This window comes from Pan paniscus, chromosome 23 (genome assembly GCF_029289425.2).
Source record: "Pan paniscus chromosome 23, NHGRI_mPanPan1-v2.0_pri, whole genome shotgun sequence".
Taxonomy (NCBI): domain Eukaryota; kingdom Metazoa; phylum Chordata; class Mammalia; order Primates; family Hominidae; genus Pan; species Pan paniscus.
Genome location: NC_085927.1, coordinates 54,076,224 through 54,092,344, shown reverse-complemented (window position 1 = coordinate 54,092,344; position 16,121 = coordinate 54,076,224). Strand labels below are relative to the sequence as shown.

The following is a 16,121-nucleotide window of genomic DNA, read 5'->3' as shown; positions in this document are numbered from 1 at the left end:
TGGATGAAGCCACCTGCACAGGGGAGGACACAGTTTTCCTCCATCTGCTAGGTCACATGTTCATCTCATCATGAAACACCTTCATGACACACCCAGAAAAATGTCTCACCAAATATCAGGGCACCCTGTGGCCCAGTCAGGTTGATACAAAACAAACCATTACCAATGGAGTGGAGAGAATGAAAATGAAAAGAGTGAGGAATAGGACAGGGAGGTGATGGGGCGGGAAGGGCTTTAGCTTCTGCTCTGAGTGAATCTGGGAGCCACTGAGAGTTTTGAGGAAAGGGGTGATGTAATTGGACTTAGGTTTTCTCAGGGCTCCTCTGGCTGCTGTGTTGAGAGCAGATGGAAGGGGCTGACCAGCGCAGACACCACTGCAAGAATCCTGCCAGCCTGGACCACAGTAGGAGCAGTGGAGGCAGCAGAGAAGTGTAGGGCTTATTGAGATTCTGAAGGAAGGTCTAACGGGATTTGCTCCTGGGTTGGATATGGGGTATGAAAGGAAGAAGAGGGGTCAAAGATGACTCCAGGCCTCTGAGGAGAGCAACTGGCAGGATGGAGTTTTATTTCCTGAGGTCAGGAAAATTGTGGGAAAAGCTACGTGGGGGAGGAAGGTTGGGATTTTGGTTTGGGGTATATTAAGTTTGAGGTATCTATTAAATATCCATTTGGTGACATTGAGTAGACACGTTGGCCATCAGAATGGAGTTTAGGTGAGAGTTTGAGGGTCAAAAGTCATCAACATATCTCCAGCCTGGGTGACAGAGTGAAACTCCGACTCCATCTCAAAATATATATATATATATATATATATATATATATATATATATATATATATATATATATATATATACATACACACACACATACGGTGTCTAAATCCTTGGAAGGAGATGAGATCCATGAGTGAGTAGAAACAGTGGAGAAGAGAAGGTCAGGAAGATGTTGGCAGACCAGCAAAGGGCTGGAGGAGGAGCAGTGGGAGGAGGAGGAGGATCAGGAGAGAGGACTGCAGTGTCCTGGAAGCAGGTGGAGTGATCACTTAAGTCAATGCTGCTGGGAGGATGAGTGAAAGGGGGACTGAGAATTGACCACTGGGTTTATTAACATAGAGGTCTTTGGTGACCTTGACAAGGGCAAATTCTGCAGAGAAGTTGGAAGAAAAGCCTGTTGGGAGGGGCTAAGTGATGGTGAGAAGTGAAGCTGGAGAGCAAAAGTGCAGAGAATCATTCCAAGCAGTCACCTCCACCTTCTACATATTATATCTCCTGCTTCATTAGATTCCTCAGCAGTGAACATGTCTCATTGTGTTTCAAAGAACAAGTAGTTGGGGCCAGTTATGGTGGCTAATGCCTGTAATTCCAGCATTTTGGGAGGCCAAGGCAGGAGGATTGCTTGAGGCCAGGAGATCAAGATCAGCCTGGGCAACACAGCAAGACCCCATCCCTGCAAAAAATTTTTTTAATTAGCTGGGTGTAGTGGTGCACACCTGTAGTCTTAGCTACACAGGAGGCTGGGGCAGGGGAATCACTTTAGCCCAGGAGTTTGAGGTTGCAGTGAACTATGATTGCACCATTGCACTCCAGCTAGGGTGACAGAGCAAGAGCCTGTCTCTAAAAAAAAATAATAATTTAAACATTAAAAAAAGAACATGGAGTTATTTATGAGTTCCTTTCTTTTGCTGTTAACTCCATTTCTGTTTTCATTTATTTATTGCTACTGTATGTCTTTCTTAGGTTGATTTTGTCTTTCTTTTCTAACTTTTTGAGTTGGGCAATTCATTCTTTCTCATTTATTAATAAGATCAGTGTTTTAAGGCTAAGTATGTTCCTCTTAGCATTGGCTCGGCTGCATCCTACAGGTCCTTAAATATATATTTTGTTATTGTCTAGATATTCTGCAGTTTTTATTTTTTGCTCTAACTCAAGGTTATCTAAGTGTTTATAGACCTCTTGGTGGCAAAGTTTGGTTTGGTCTGTGGTTTCATTATTAGTATTTTCAAATTCTAGTATATTGTGATTAGAGAATGTTGTCTTATTTCTATTTTTTGGAATTTACTTTCTTTGTGGCCTGATAGTCACTTTTTGTGTATGCACTTTCAAGAGCATTTGAATAGAATGAAGGTAGTAGACTGTGTTTTACACACACACACACACACACACACACACATAGTTGTTAGATTATTTGGCTCCGTATATCCTTACTTTAGTTTTTGCCAACTGCACATGGAATGGGTTGAGAAAGGTGAATTGAAATGCACTAGGCCGGGCATGGTGGCTCATGCCTGTAATCCCAGGACTTTGGGAGGCCTAGGTGGGCAGATCACATGTGGTCAGGAGTTTGAGACCAGACTGGCCAACATGGTGAAATCTCATTTCTACCAAAAATACAAAAAAAAAAAAAAAAAATTAGCCAGACATGGTGGTTGAGCACCTGTTATCCCAGCTACTCAGGAGGCTGAGGCAGGAGAATCGCTTGAACCCAAGAGATGGAGGTTGCAGTGAGCCGAGATCGTACCATTGCACTCCAGCCTGGGCGACAGAGTGAGACTGTCTCAAAAAAAAAAAAAAAGAAAAGCACTAATACTAGCATACTCTGCTTTTTCTCCCTAAATTTCCAGTCTTGCTCTATGAATATTGAGGCTATGCTATTTGGTATATGAACATTCATTACTGTTAGATCTTCATGGTGACTCTCATCCTTCACCCTCACACAGTGCCCTTCTTTTTTCTCATTCAGTATTTTTTGCCCTGACTTCAGCTTTGTCTGATATTAAGATTATGACCCCTGATTTATCTTCATTTGCATTTGTTTGTTATGCTTCTGTTCATCCTTTTAAAAAATTATGGTAAAATGCACATAACATTTATCATTTTAACCATTTTTAAAGTATACAGTTCAGGGGTATTAAGTACTTCTCACTATAGTGCAACCATCACCATCATCCCTCTGTAGAACTTTGTAGAAATCATCTGCCCTTTTTTTTTTTTTTTTTTTTTTAAGATGGAGTCTCACTCTGTCACCCAGGCTGGAGTGCAGTGGCGTGATCTCGGCTCACTGCAACCTCTGCCTCCCGGGGTTCAAGCGATTCTCTTGCCTCAGCCTCTTGAGTAGCTGGGACTGCAGGCACCCACCACCACGCCCGGATAATTTTTTTGTATTTTTAGTAGAGACGGGATTTCATCATGTTGGTCAGGCTGGTCTTGAAATCCTGACCTCGTGATCTACCTGCCTCAGCCTCCCAAAGTGCTGAGATTACAGGTGTGAGCCACCACGCCCGGCCCTGCCCATCCTTTTCTATGAAACCTTGCTGAATCATTCTACCTTCAGTGCCTTTGTTTGTGATCAGTCTTTTTTTTTTTTTTTTAAGCAAGTGTGTATGGCTCATTAACATTTACTGATATGGCAGATGCATTTGGTCTTAGTTCTGTCATCATTGTTTGATAGGCTTTCTGCTTTTATAGTTTTGTGGGGGTTTGTCAATTTTTACCATATGGTCTCTGTTGTCTTTGTTTTATTTTCTGTGTGTATGTCTTCTAGATAATTTGGAAAGCTGTGTTTTTGATCCCATGGTTATCTTCATAATTATAATATGACATGATATCTTTAATCCTTTTATTTCTCTAGACAACATTTATTTTCTCCCTACTGTGAAAAGTATCAAAATTAGAATATTTCTACTTCCCCTCGTCTTGTCTCCCTGCTATCAAGTTATTTTAGTTGACTATATTTTTTGTTTACCTTGATGCCTCTAATTTTAAACTTCTAAGCAATTCTTTAGACCCCCAACTATACATGAATATGTCATAGTTTACTTGTATTACCTCCCTGCTTCTCATCTCCACCCCTCCAACTTTTTATTATTTATGCCAGTTCTCTGTTTTGCTTCATTCTTCTCTGTGATGGTCATAATCTTTAGATTGGCTGCAATAGTCCTACAGTTACACAGATTCTACGCTCCTTGCTGGCACTCTTGGCAGGGCTCCATTGATAATTTCTCTTCATTGCATTTGTTATGCTTCTGCTCATCCTTTTTATGAATTGTGGTAAAGTGCGCATAACATAACATTTACCATTTTAACCATTTTTAAGTATACGGTTCAGGGGCAATAAGTACCTTCTCACTGTAGGGCAACTGATATGGTTTGGCTGTGTCCCCACCCAAATCTCATCTTGAATTGTAACTCCCACAATTTCCATGTGTCATGGGAGGAACCTGGTGGGAGGTAATTGAATCATGGTGAATCATGGGGGCAGGTCTTTCCCATGCTGTTCTCCTGGTGAATGAATCTCACCGAATCTGACGGCTTTACAAATGGGAATTTTCCTGCACAAGCTCGCTCGCTCGCTCTCTTTGCCTGCCTCCATCCACATAAGATGTGACTTGCTCCTCCTTGCCTTTTGCCATGATTGTGAGGCCTCCCCAGACATATGGAACTGTAAGTCCAATTAAACTTCTTTTGTAAGTTGCCCAGTCTTGGGTATGTCTATTAGCAGCGTGAAAATGGACTAATACAGCAGCCATCACTGCCATCCATCCACAGAACTTTTAAAAAAATCATCTGCCCATCCTTTTATAGTAAACCTTTCTGAATCATTCTTGATTTGCCTAAGGGTATCCTTAATAATTTTTTTAAAGGGTATCCTTAATAATTTTTTTAAGAAGGGGTCATGGGAACTTTAATTCAAAAATATGTTCAACATGTTTTTCTGTTGACTTTATTCTTGAAAGATGGTTCATTGGGCTTTAAATTCTTGGTTTATTCATTCATTTGGCAAATATTTATTAAGCCCCTACAGTATGCCAATTACTGTTCTAGGCCCTGGCAATGCAGTGATGTGTAAAACACACAATCACCTTAACCCTCTTTTAGCTAACTTTCTATTTGGGGAAGACAATAAACTATTCAAGTAAGTACAATAGGTGGTATGCTGGATAGAGGTGTGTGCTATGGAGAAAAACAAAGCAGGTGATGGAGAGTACCTGGACCTGGCTTTGTTCTATGAAGCAGAGGAGATGGCCCCACAGAATCTCTCACCCTTAGCCCCTGTACACATTCCCACTAATGCAAAGGGTGGAGAGTAGGTTCTGCCTCTTGGCATATCACTCACTCTGGGGAGGTGGGCTTTGCTGGCTTGGTCGGAGCCACTCCCTTGACTTCTCCATTTGGTTGAAGATGGTTTATCAGTTAAGAACACTCACCAGATGCAATTTACGCAAGTAAAAGAAATTCAACTGCAATGGTATGGAGGGGGCAGTCCAGGGCTGCCACCAGAACCAAGTTTCTGCCTGCTTTCTACTCCACCTGTGTTAGTGAGCGTCTTTCATTCTCATGCATGCAAGATAATTCATTTCCCCCTGGATTCATGTGCCCTTCCCAATAGACTCCCACTTACACAGCATTAGCCAGACTGGGTCATGTGACCACTCCTGCTTGCAAGGGAGTCTGGGAAGGTAAGTATTTGTGACTGGGCAATTGCTCTTATAATAGACACAGGGCAGTGGGGTTCATGCTGCTTTCCACAGATGGAGTCTGTATTTCTTTTCCTCATTGTCTTGTTTGCAACTTGACTCTGCCAATCAAAGCTATAAGTAAGTGCCCTGCAGATCTGTTTCCACACTGTAGATCTTGTTCCACTGGTCTCCTGGCTTTTCCCTATTCCAGGAGCACCTTGGTCTCTTCTTTATAGCTTTGTATGACATGGTCATATATTAGTGACATTCCAAAATACATAATGGTTTTTGTCAATATGAATGGTATCTGTATCTGTGTTTAATATTTAGTTTGTTATAGCAATGGTGACCATATAATTTATCAGCCAAATCAGAATACTTTTGAGGATAAAAGGGGAACAACATTAAAAATTATGTCAGAACAAGTGTTAACTGAGACTGTCCCAAGCCATGACATATAATTACCCTAGTAATTGCTGAGGTCAATGCACACTGCTGCATTTTATAAATTGATCTGATGTCTTATAGGTTGACTATTATACCTCTATGTCTGCACTCTCCATTCTACTAATTAACCTGTTGATTCTGTTAAATTTTCTATGTAAGTTATCCACAATTAACTGTAATTTTGGTTCTTCTATTCCAGTCTTATTCTATGCTTATTTTTCTTGTCTTATTGCATGGGCCAGAGCTCTAGTACTATATGGAGCTATAATGATAGCAGACATTTTTTTTCTTTCTTCCAGTCTTAAAGTCACATGGTTCGCAATGTTCAGAAGACAAAACCCACATGCTCAGAGAAAACCTGGCTTCTTCCGGCACTGAGGCCAGAGAGAAATGTCCCCATGGAGGAGACACCATGTGATACTTTTTCTCCTTGTATTTCCTCCAGAAAACGCTTTTGCTGTGCCTCAGGATGGGGGAGATGAGATCTGAAGCACCCGGTGCAGCCTCCGAGAAGAACAACTTCTACAGAGATGCCAGGGACAGCCGAGGTAGCGGCGGTGGCAGAGGAGGAAATGCTGCCTGTGCCCAAAGCCCCCTTCCGTGGACTTCTAAGATTAGGAGCAAACTCAGGGGTAGGGGCTGGGGCTGCAGGGGAGGGGATTCTGAGCCACCTGTCCGCAAGCAATAGTCCTATTTTGGGCTGGTGGCTTCTGAGAGGTGACTCATTGTGGACTCAGGATGACCAAGACAAAGCAACTCTGGCTAATTCCAGCCAGGAGGATTGAGGCCTGTGAGTTATACCCGTGGTTGAAAACCGAAGCTTCCCTTGCCCCTGCTCCCTCCAGTAGTGGCCCCTTGGGGCTATTTGTGTCAGAATATTGAATGTGCGTGTGTGTGCGCGTGTGTGATTTGGGGTGTTCTTTTTGTTTGCTTGGTTGGTTGGTTTTTTTATTAGGGCTTCCCCCCTCAAGTTCTCTGATGGGCATGAGTCACCCTCTGGCTGGGGGTTCTCATCCGTGTCAATGTCCGAGCCGCAAGCTTATTGCTAAGCACAGGGTACGGCCCCTCTGTGTCTCGGGGAGCACTGGGGATTTGAAAATGCCAGTCAGGGTTGTTTCTTACAGAATTCGTTCCTGTAACAATAGTAATACTAAGGGATGCATCTCAGGCTGACCACAGGGCAGGTGCCAAGTTAAGTGTTTTCATGCACTCTCTCTCTCACCACCTGGGAGGCAGGTATGATTAACCCCCTGCAGAGAAAGCTCACAGTGGGGAAGCGGTGCCGGAACCCAAAGTCCAGGCTCCAACTCCCTGGACGTGACATGCTCGCCAGCCAGGGTACGCCCTACACAATGCTGGGAGCATCTCCTTGATGCCTCCACCATCACCGCCTGGAGCGCTGATCCACTCAGCACATTCTGGCTAAGCATCTGCTGTGTGCCAGGCCCCGTGCTGGGCAGTGATGGGAACAAAAGATAAGTTAGATCTCATCTCTGCCCCCGGGGAGCCTCCCATCTGGTGGGAGACACAGACATGTGGATCTTTGCTGGAAAGGGTAACAAGGCCATGGAAACCCAGGCAGGAGGGTTCTAGAAATCCATCCACTTTCAAGTAGGACTTCCATGCCCGTAACATCCACCCACCGAGCTAATCACCCCCACTCCTGCCCCGCTGCCCTGGGGCACCTATGAGATGGCATCACCTAAATCATCACAGACATCTCCAAAGGCCACGCTGCCAGTGTAGACACACTCATTCCATGGGTGTTAGTGATACCAAATCTCCCCCAGCTCTTAGCTCGGGAGGCCCTGCTTGATAAATGTGTGTGTCCTCTGACCCAGTTTCCTCATTTCATCAGACCTAGTGTTCTCACACTGACCACCCATCCATTCACCAGACACGACAGTGAGCAAGGCAGGTCCCTGCTCACTGTGCTAGCTTTCTAGCTGGGGCAGGAAGACAGTGAAGAAGGAAGGTGGCAAAGGCAGTGAGTGCTCTGCTGGGAACTCAGTGCCAGGAACTCAGTTCGAGAGACACGTGAGTGAGACCCTTGTGGACCTGGGGTGGTCTGGGAAGGCCGCCTTGAGCAGATGATTGAAGCCCAGATTTGAATGACACACAGGAGCCAGTAATGGGCGTTAAAGATAGGAAAAGAGCATTCCAGGCAGAAGGAACGGCTAGTGCAAAGATCCTGCGGCAGCCACAGGCTTGGTGGTTTCAAGGAAGCACAAGAAAGCCAGGTGGCTGGGGACCCAGAGGGAAGGCAGAAGGAGATGAGGGTGATAGTGCCCAGCTCTGGGCTCTGCTGTGAGTCAAGCTGCGCAAACACAATGTCCTGCCTTTGGAAAAGCAGCACAAACTTGCTAGGGCATAAAGCATCCTCCATTCTGCCTGGCTGTCCATCCTCTCAACAGCCCCATGAAGAAGGGGCTCTCCCCATTTTATGGACAAGAAGACAGACTCAGCTGGGTCAAGTGGCTTGCCCAGGATCACACAGGTCGGCTGTGGAAGACCCAGGCCCCTGGCTTCAGTCTTTGGGTCCAGCTGTCTCCTCCAGGCAGTGCTGCCAGTGTCCAGGCATATGGCTTGGCAAACTGGGAGAACCTCTGCTTGGGGTCTCGCTTAGAGAAAGGAATGGCTTCCTCTCCCCTGATGTGAGCCGTCCTAGGGCCATGTTGCCGTAAGGGGGTGCACAGCCTGTCCACTAGCCCAGCTGCGGAAGCCACAGCTGTGTCCCATGTGCAGTGCCTCAGAAGGCAGAGGAAGCCTTGAGGTGGGGGCCCAAGACCCAGATTCTGACATCAGCTCTGCCACTGAGAACAGCGTGACCTCAGGCAAGGTCTGTTACCTCAGTTTCCCCATCAGTAAGAGGAAGGAGTCAGATGGGTATTTAAGGAGTTTGCAACCCTCGTGTCCTGCTGTCCTGGACGATGCTCTGTAGGTGCTTCCTCTGCCAAAAAGGAACTGGTGGCCTTGCCTCCCTCTCCTGGACACCTGGGGTCAAAGGTCACTGCCAAATAGAGCCCCTGGGGTTCACCTCAGCATCCCTCGAGATTTACAACCTTCTAGGAGGGCATTCCTCCTGCCTGCCCCCCTCCCCCCAAGAGGTCTTTTCAGGAATAACTGAAAAACCCATGGGGTTTGTGGTCCTGCTGCTCTGCCAAGTCCCTCTTGGGCAGCTGGGCTGAGGACTGGAACATTCTGTGGCAAGCAGGAGGCCTCAGCAGAGATCACCAAGACCCAGCACACCTGGTACAGACAGCCTGCGGCAAAGGCAGGTGCAGAGTGCCACGGCATCCTCCTTCCTGCAGGTCACCCCCACGAGCCACTTAACCTCTCAGAGCCTCTGCTTCTCACCTGTCAAGTGTGTGAGGTAGGGTACCAGGCAGCCACGGTACTTGCTGTCTCACAGAGGAGCCGACAGGTGAGAACAGTGTGCATGTGGGTGTGAACACTCAGTGTGGAAAGCAGGTGTGTGTGTGTATTCAATCCCCCAATGGTGTCAAGGGCTCCTCAAAATGCCATGCGTCCCCAGGTCATTGTGATAAACACTGTCCCCATCCTGCTGTGGTTGTGGCTGGCAGGTCCCTCCATGAGTAGAGTGTCCCTGAGAACAAGCTGGATGCAGGGTAGTGACGAGTTCAAGCATAGCTAGAGTTACTGTTTTTTAGCAACTCAACCTGATTTTTTAAGCTGCCTACTTTTACTTTTTACTGTGAGCTTCTGTCCATCACCATGTAATTTGTAATAATAATACAAAAAGCAAAGAGAGAGAGAAGAGGACAAGATGTCCACAGAGGAATCTGCATTCGAGGCTGTTTGCAGAACTACCGCGTTTGTAAGGACTGTTTCCCACTGGGAACTGTGTGTCATTAATGAGCAGTTTTATGCTTTCCCTCTCGTCTGTGTACGGTGTGATTGTTGTGTGTTTCAGAATCTCTATTCAGAACCAATAGCTGGTAATGCCTGCTGGCTCGCTGCCCTCAAGTTAGCCTCTGAACGTGCCCTGCACCTAGAGAAGCAGCCTGCTCACCCGCCTCGCCTGGCTGCTCCAGCGGCCAGGCCAGCCACCTGACCATGACCATTGCTGATGTGCAACAGGCCTTAATTGAAAAAACACACAAGTACATACATGCACATGAATACATGTGTGCACACGCAACCAGCTGTGCATGCATGCACATGTGCACACACACAGGCGATTTCACAGGTAGATCTGGTCCCTCTTGCTGTCTCCAATGCTCTAGAAAGCAGCAAGTAGGCAGCTGACAGTGTTCCCAGGGTGAGTGGCATCTCCCCTCATCATCAGAAAGATTCAGTCAAATTTTGGCCCAGAGCTGAAGAGAAGGACTTGGGAATGTCAGGGAAAACATGACAGGGATAGGGGTTAACAGGCTTCTTTGGCCAGGAGGTGGTTTCCAGTTCACCGTCAACCCAAAAGCTCTCTTCAGGTCATGGCAAACAGACCAGGGCTGTGGGTGTGGCTGTGCCTGGCACTGACTCCCCTACAGGCCGCTGTCCAGGTTGGCTCAGTATTCCAGCTGCCATCCCCACGCAGGCCCCTCCGCTGGCTCGGCTGCTTTCACAATCACCATGTCTGTCTGTTAGAGACTGTGCCATTCAAGGAGACGGGGTCCCCGGGGGTGCAGACTTGTAAAATTTTTTAATTTTTCAACTTGGCTGTACTGGTCCCCATCAACAGGAAAAGCCTTCAGAAGTGAATTTACAGATTTCTCCCATGTTTGAAATTAACATAACATGAACCCAGGAGGCAGAGCTTGCAGTGAGCTGAGATCACACCAGTGCACTCCAGCCTGGGCAACAGAGTGAGACTCTGTCTAGGTAGGTAAGAAGGAAGGAAGGAAGAACAGACCTGGATGGAGTTATTGGGAACATGTCTTATCAATGTTGAAGGGCCACCTATCACTGCAGGGAGACATCCACGTGGGTTGTTTTCGTCTGCTGTGAAAATCTAGGGTTGGAATCATGGAAGCAAACTGCAGGAATTCTTAATCATCCTGCTCACGTGGTGGGCATCAGAGGGTGTCTGCTTGGCCCCCACAGCACTGGGACAGTCAGAGAGGCCATGAGTGAATGACACCCTGATCACTGCCCTTTGCAGCCCAGGAATACATCACTGGGCTGGGGCCATGCCCTGTGCCCTCTGGAAGACAAGCCTGCACACTTACTATGTGCCAGATGCCATGCACAGTGCCCTAGTTCCTTGCTGTAGCACCAACGTCCCACGCTGGTGCTTAAATGCACGCAAACAACTTTGGGGGTTGTGGCCCGAAAAGCTCAAATGTTAAAGTTAAGCAGTCAGGCAAGCTAGAAGAGGTGAGGAGCCTCCTAGAAAACTCATTCGATGACACGTGCTTCCCTCACCTATTCAGATACTTGCCGAGTGCCTGCCACTTGCCTGGCCCTGTACCCAGGGCCCATCTGGGAGCCATTCCTGCTATAGCTGGGACCACTTGTGAAACGGCTAGTTGTATTCAGATACTTGCCGAGTGCCTGCCACTTGCCTGGCCCTGTACCCAGGGCCCATCTGGGAGCCATTCCTGCTATAGCTGGGACCACTTGTGAAACGGCTAGTTGTGCCTAACAGACATGCTCAGATTCACAAAATGAATTCAGAACACTTACCTGTCCCACCCGTGAAAGTGACCTTGGAGGTGTCATTGCCCCCCACCACCCCAGTTTCTAGTCCAAGCCAACAGCTGGTGCTAGATAGATGCTTGATGAATGAGCAGATTTGACTGTTAGTTACTCTGTACCTAAAACTCCTATCTTTACATCAAAGCCCTGACAGATTTGCCTTTGGCAGACTGAAATCCAGGGCTGCTGCAGGGTTCACCTCCAGGAGGCACCATTCACGACACTGTCCCATAAATGGTAATGGGCTCCCAGGGATACTGTTTACATAGACTGCACTGAGAACGGTGACCCTTGGGTTTGTACAATGAGGTACCCTGTTGAATGACCCTAAACCAGCCTCCAAAATGTGCAGGATCCCACATTGGTCAGCGCCAACCCTGAGCACAGGATCTAAAACTATAGGTGATATGGCCACCCTGGCCACAACTGGAACCAAGCTGGTGGCCCAAGAGAGAGCCTGCTCTTGGAATTGCATGTCAGTTTCTCATACGCAGTTTCTTCCTATTTTTCCCATTTCCCGTTTTAAAGCTAGTGGCATACCTCACAGTCAAATAACCAAGTGGTCAGTGTCTGGACAATGTGCAGTAACGAGGTGGGGGCTGCAAGGGTGAGAGGCTCAGTCACCTTAACAAGGCAGGAAACCTCCCACAAAAGGCTGATGTGTCGTCCCCAGGGCCAGCTGGACAAGGGCATGCAGCGCAGGGGTAGGGGGATGGAAATATTTTCTCTCCCGTAAACTCTGACTTCATGTGAGCAGGCATGGGGTCTCCCTGAGAGCTGATAACCGGGAAAACCAAAACCAATAATATTCCTAATAATACTAGAATGTAAGAATAATCATGTGTTTTTCACTGACCGCTGTTGCTCTGCTTTTGTCTTTATATACAGTAGTTTTTATAACAATGTCCCTAGGTTTTAATAAAGGAGTGTCATGTCAACTGTTCCCTAGATTGACGTTTGCTTCAGTGTTTCAAAATGAGCTCAAGGGAACCTGTGCCCGCATAATTTGTCACTCTTTTGGGGCGGGTGGAGGACCAGGGGCTGGGGTCCCAGCCAACGTGGTGTTAGGGGGAGCTGGGCACACGAGTCCATCCTGAACACTCAATGCCAATGGCAGGTGGACGCCACCTCCAAAGGGGCAGGGGCAAGGTCAGAGAGGAGTGACAGAGCCCTGAATCTGGCACTAGCACCCAGCAAGACAGAGCTGAAAGCACGTGGAGGGTGGGGGGGCGGGCATCACTGCAGATGGCATGCCATCCGTGGCCCCTGGTGTGACATGCCAGGTGCCTCTTGTTTGTCATCTCATTGGCGAGGGGACAGAGTAAGCTCCTTTAATGAGCACTGTGCTCCTGAAAAGCTACCATCCCTCACGCTGGGACCGTGTGTCCTTCACGCTGGACACAGAGTCAATTCTGGCCCCACCTGCCAGCAGGAGGAGTGAGGATGCAGGAGAAGGGACAGGCTGCACCGTGGAGAAAAGCCGCACCAGGCCTTGCAACCCAGTCCCACTTCACCTGGGGCCCAGAGGCCCCCAACACCTGAAATCTGATGGTGGGGATACCAGACTGCTGGCACCCCCAGACAATGGATGGTGGCAAATACTATTTTCCTCCAGAGAGGTCTCATCATCCGATGCTTCGGAATATTTCTGCCAACAATGTATCAAATGTATCTTTCCTGGCACACAATCAGAGATCACCAGGTACACAAGGCAGCAATGTGAAGAAGCAAGGGAGGCACAAGGATTAGGAGACAGGCAGAGAGGCTACAAGCCCGGGAGCAGTCAGACACGTGTCTTCACACAGCCACACTTACTGTGCTCCAAATACATAAAATCACATCTGAAACCCATAAAAAAAAAAAAAAAAAAGATACAGGAAATTTTTTAAAGAGCCGATTAGAAACTGTAGAAATTTTTTTTAAAGTACATAATAACCCAAATTAAGGTCTCAGTAAATGAGTTTAAAAGCAGATTATATAAGACAACGTGGTATTGGCAAAGGAACAGACAGACCAATGAACAGAACAGACAGCCCAGAAATAGACCCACATAAAATAGTGACCTGATCTTTGACAAAGGAGCAAAAGCAATAGAATGGAGGAAAAAATAGTCTTTTCAAAAAATGGTGCTGGAACAACTGGACATTCACGTGGAAAAATACAAATCTGGACAGAGACTTTACACTCCACAAAATTAACTCAAAATGGATCATAGACCTAAGTGGAAAAAAAAAAAAAAAAACTGCAGAACTCCTAGAAGATAATATAGGAGAAAATCTAGATGACCTTGGTTTGGCAATGACTTTTTAGATACAATACCAAAGACACGATCTATGAAAGAAAGAATTGATAATTTGGACTTCATGAAAATTAAACATTTCTGTTCTGTGAAACACTACCAAGAGAATGAAGAGACAAGCCAAAGAACGGGAGAAAATATTTGCAAAAAGACACATCTGATAAAGGATCATTAGCCAAAATATACAAAGAATTCTTAAAACTCAACCATAAGAAAACAGAGCCAGGCACAGTGGCTTGCACCTGTCATTCCAGCCATTTGCGAGGCTGAGGCAGGAGGGTCACTTCATCCCAGAAGTTTAAGACCAGCCTGGTAGCTACAGTGAGACCCTGTCTCAAAAAAGAAAACAAGCTGGGCATGGTAGCTCACGCCTGTAATCCCAGTACTTTGGGAGGCTGAGGCGCGTGGATCACCTGAGGTCAGGAGTTCGAGACCAGTCTGACCAACATGGTGAAACCCCATCTCTACTAAAAATATGAAAAAATATATATGTATATATGTATATATATATATGTGTGTATATATATATGTGTATATATATGTGTATATATGTATATATATGTGTGTATATATGTATATATGTATATATATGTATATATATATGTGTGTGTATATATATATATATGTATATATATATATTAGCCAGGTGTGGTGGCACATGCCTGCAATCCCAGCTACTTGGGATGCTGAGGCAGGAGAATCGCTTAAACCCAGGAGACAGAGGTTGTAGTAGGCCGAGAATGCGCCATTGCACTCCAGCCTGGGTGACACAGCTAGACTCTGTCTCAAAAAAAAGGAAAAGAAAACAAACAACATGATTAAAAAATAAGCCAAAGACCTTAAGAGGCACCTCACCAAAGAAGATACACAGGCAGCAAATAAGCATCTGAAAAGATGCTCCACCTCATATGCCATCAGAAATGCAAATTAAAACAATGAGATACCATGACACACCTATTAGAATGGCCAAAATCCAGAACACCACCACCAACAAATGCTGATGAGAATGTGGAGAAACAGGAGCTCTCATTCACTGCTGTGGGAATGCAAAATGGTACCCGCTTTGGAAGACAGTTTGGCAGTTTCTTACAAAACAAAACATATTTTTACCATCCGACCCAGCATTCACACTTCTTTGTATTTACCCAAAGGAGTTGACAACTTATGTCCACACAAAACCTGCACATGGGTGTTTATAGCTTTATTCATAATTGCCGAAACTTGGAAGAAACCAAGATGTCCTTCAGTAGGTGGATAGATATAAACTGTGGTACATCCAGACAATACAAGATTATTCAATGCTAAAAAGAAATGAGGTATCAAGCCATGAAAAGACATGGAGGAAACACAGATGCATATTACTAAGTGAAAGAAGCCAATCTGAAATTGTGATTTTCCTACAAGGAAATTCCTTGTAGGAATTGACAAAGTAAAGACGTCAATTCTCCCCAAATCAGATTGATGTCAATTATCTCCAATTCCTGCCAAAATCCCAGGAAGATTTTTTGAAGACAGACAAAATTATTCTAAAATTTATACAGAAAAGCAAAATCCTCCTTCTGCTCACATGAGACAAATGCATGTCTGATTTGCTTCCTCTGACCTATTGTTTCACTAAGCCAAACTAAGGTAGAAGTGGCTATTCCTCTACACCACCCCACATGTAGATTGTGTTTTTGGTGAAAGGCTGGCTGATCAGAGACTCAAAAGAATGCAAACATTTGTCTCTTACCTACCTATGACCCAGAAGTCCCTTCCCCCACTTTGAGTTGTCCCACCTTTCCGGACCGAACCAATGTACACCTTACACATATTGATTATAATGTCTCATGTCTCCCTAAAATGTATAAAACCAAGCCATGCCCCAACCACCCTGGACACGTGTCGTGAGGATCTCCTGAAGCTGTGTCATGGGTGTGTCCTTAATCTTGGCAAAATAATCTTTCTAAATTGATTGAGATCTGTCTCAGAGACTTTTGGGTTCACACTTGTATCCTGAAAACTACAAAACACTGCTTAAAAAAAGAAAAAATAAATAAATAAGTAAACGAATTATTTTTATACAAAGAGAAAGCACTGCTGAAGGAAATCAAAGGAAATCTAAATAAATGAAGAGATGTGACATATTCATAGACTGAAATACTCAACAAAGTAAAGACGTCAATTCTCCCCAAATCAGATTGATGTCAATTATCTCCAATTCCTGCCAAAATCCCAGGAAGATTTTTTGAAGACAGACAAAATTATTCTAAAATTTATACA

General features: G+C 45.6%; 1 protein-coding gene across 1 annotated transcript in view; it reads left to right on the top strand.

The window, feature by feature from the left end:
* SHISAL1 (shisa like 1) overlaps positions 1-12,503 on the top strand; it is an 89,341-nt gene extending 76,838 nt beyond the window's left edge. Inside the window, exon 5 of the mRNA XM_034949061.3 lies at positions 6,348-12,503. Within this exon, the coding sequence (XP_034804952.1) occupies position 6,348 (1 nt within the window). The 3' untranslated portion in view covers positions 6,349-12,503. The remainder of the gene's footprint in view (positions 1-6,347) is intronic.
* Positions 12,504-16,121: the final 3,618 nt, after the last annotated feature.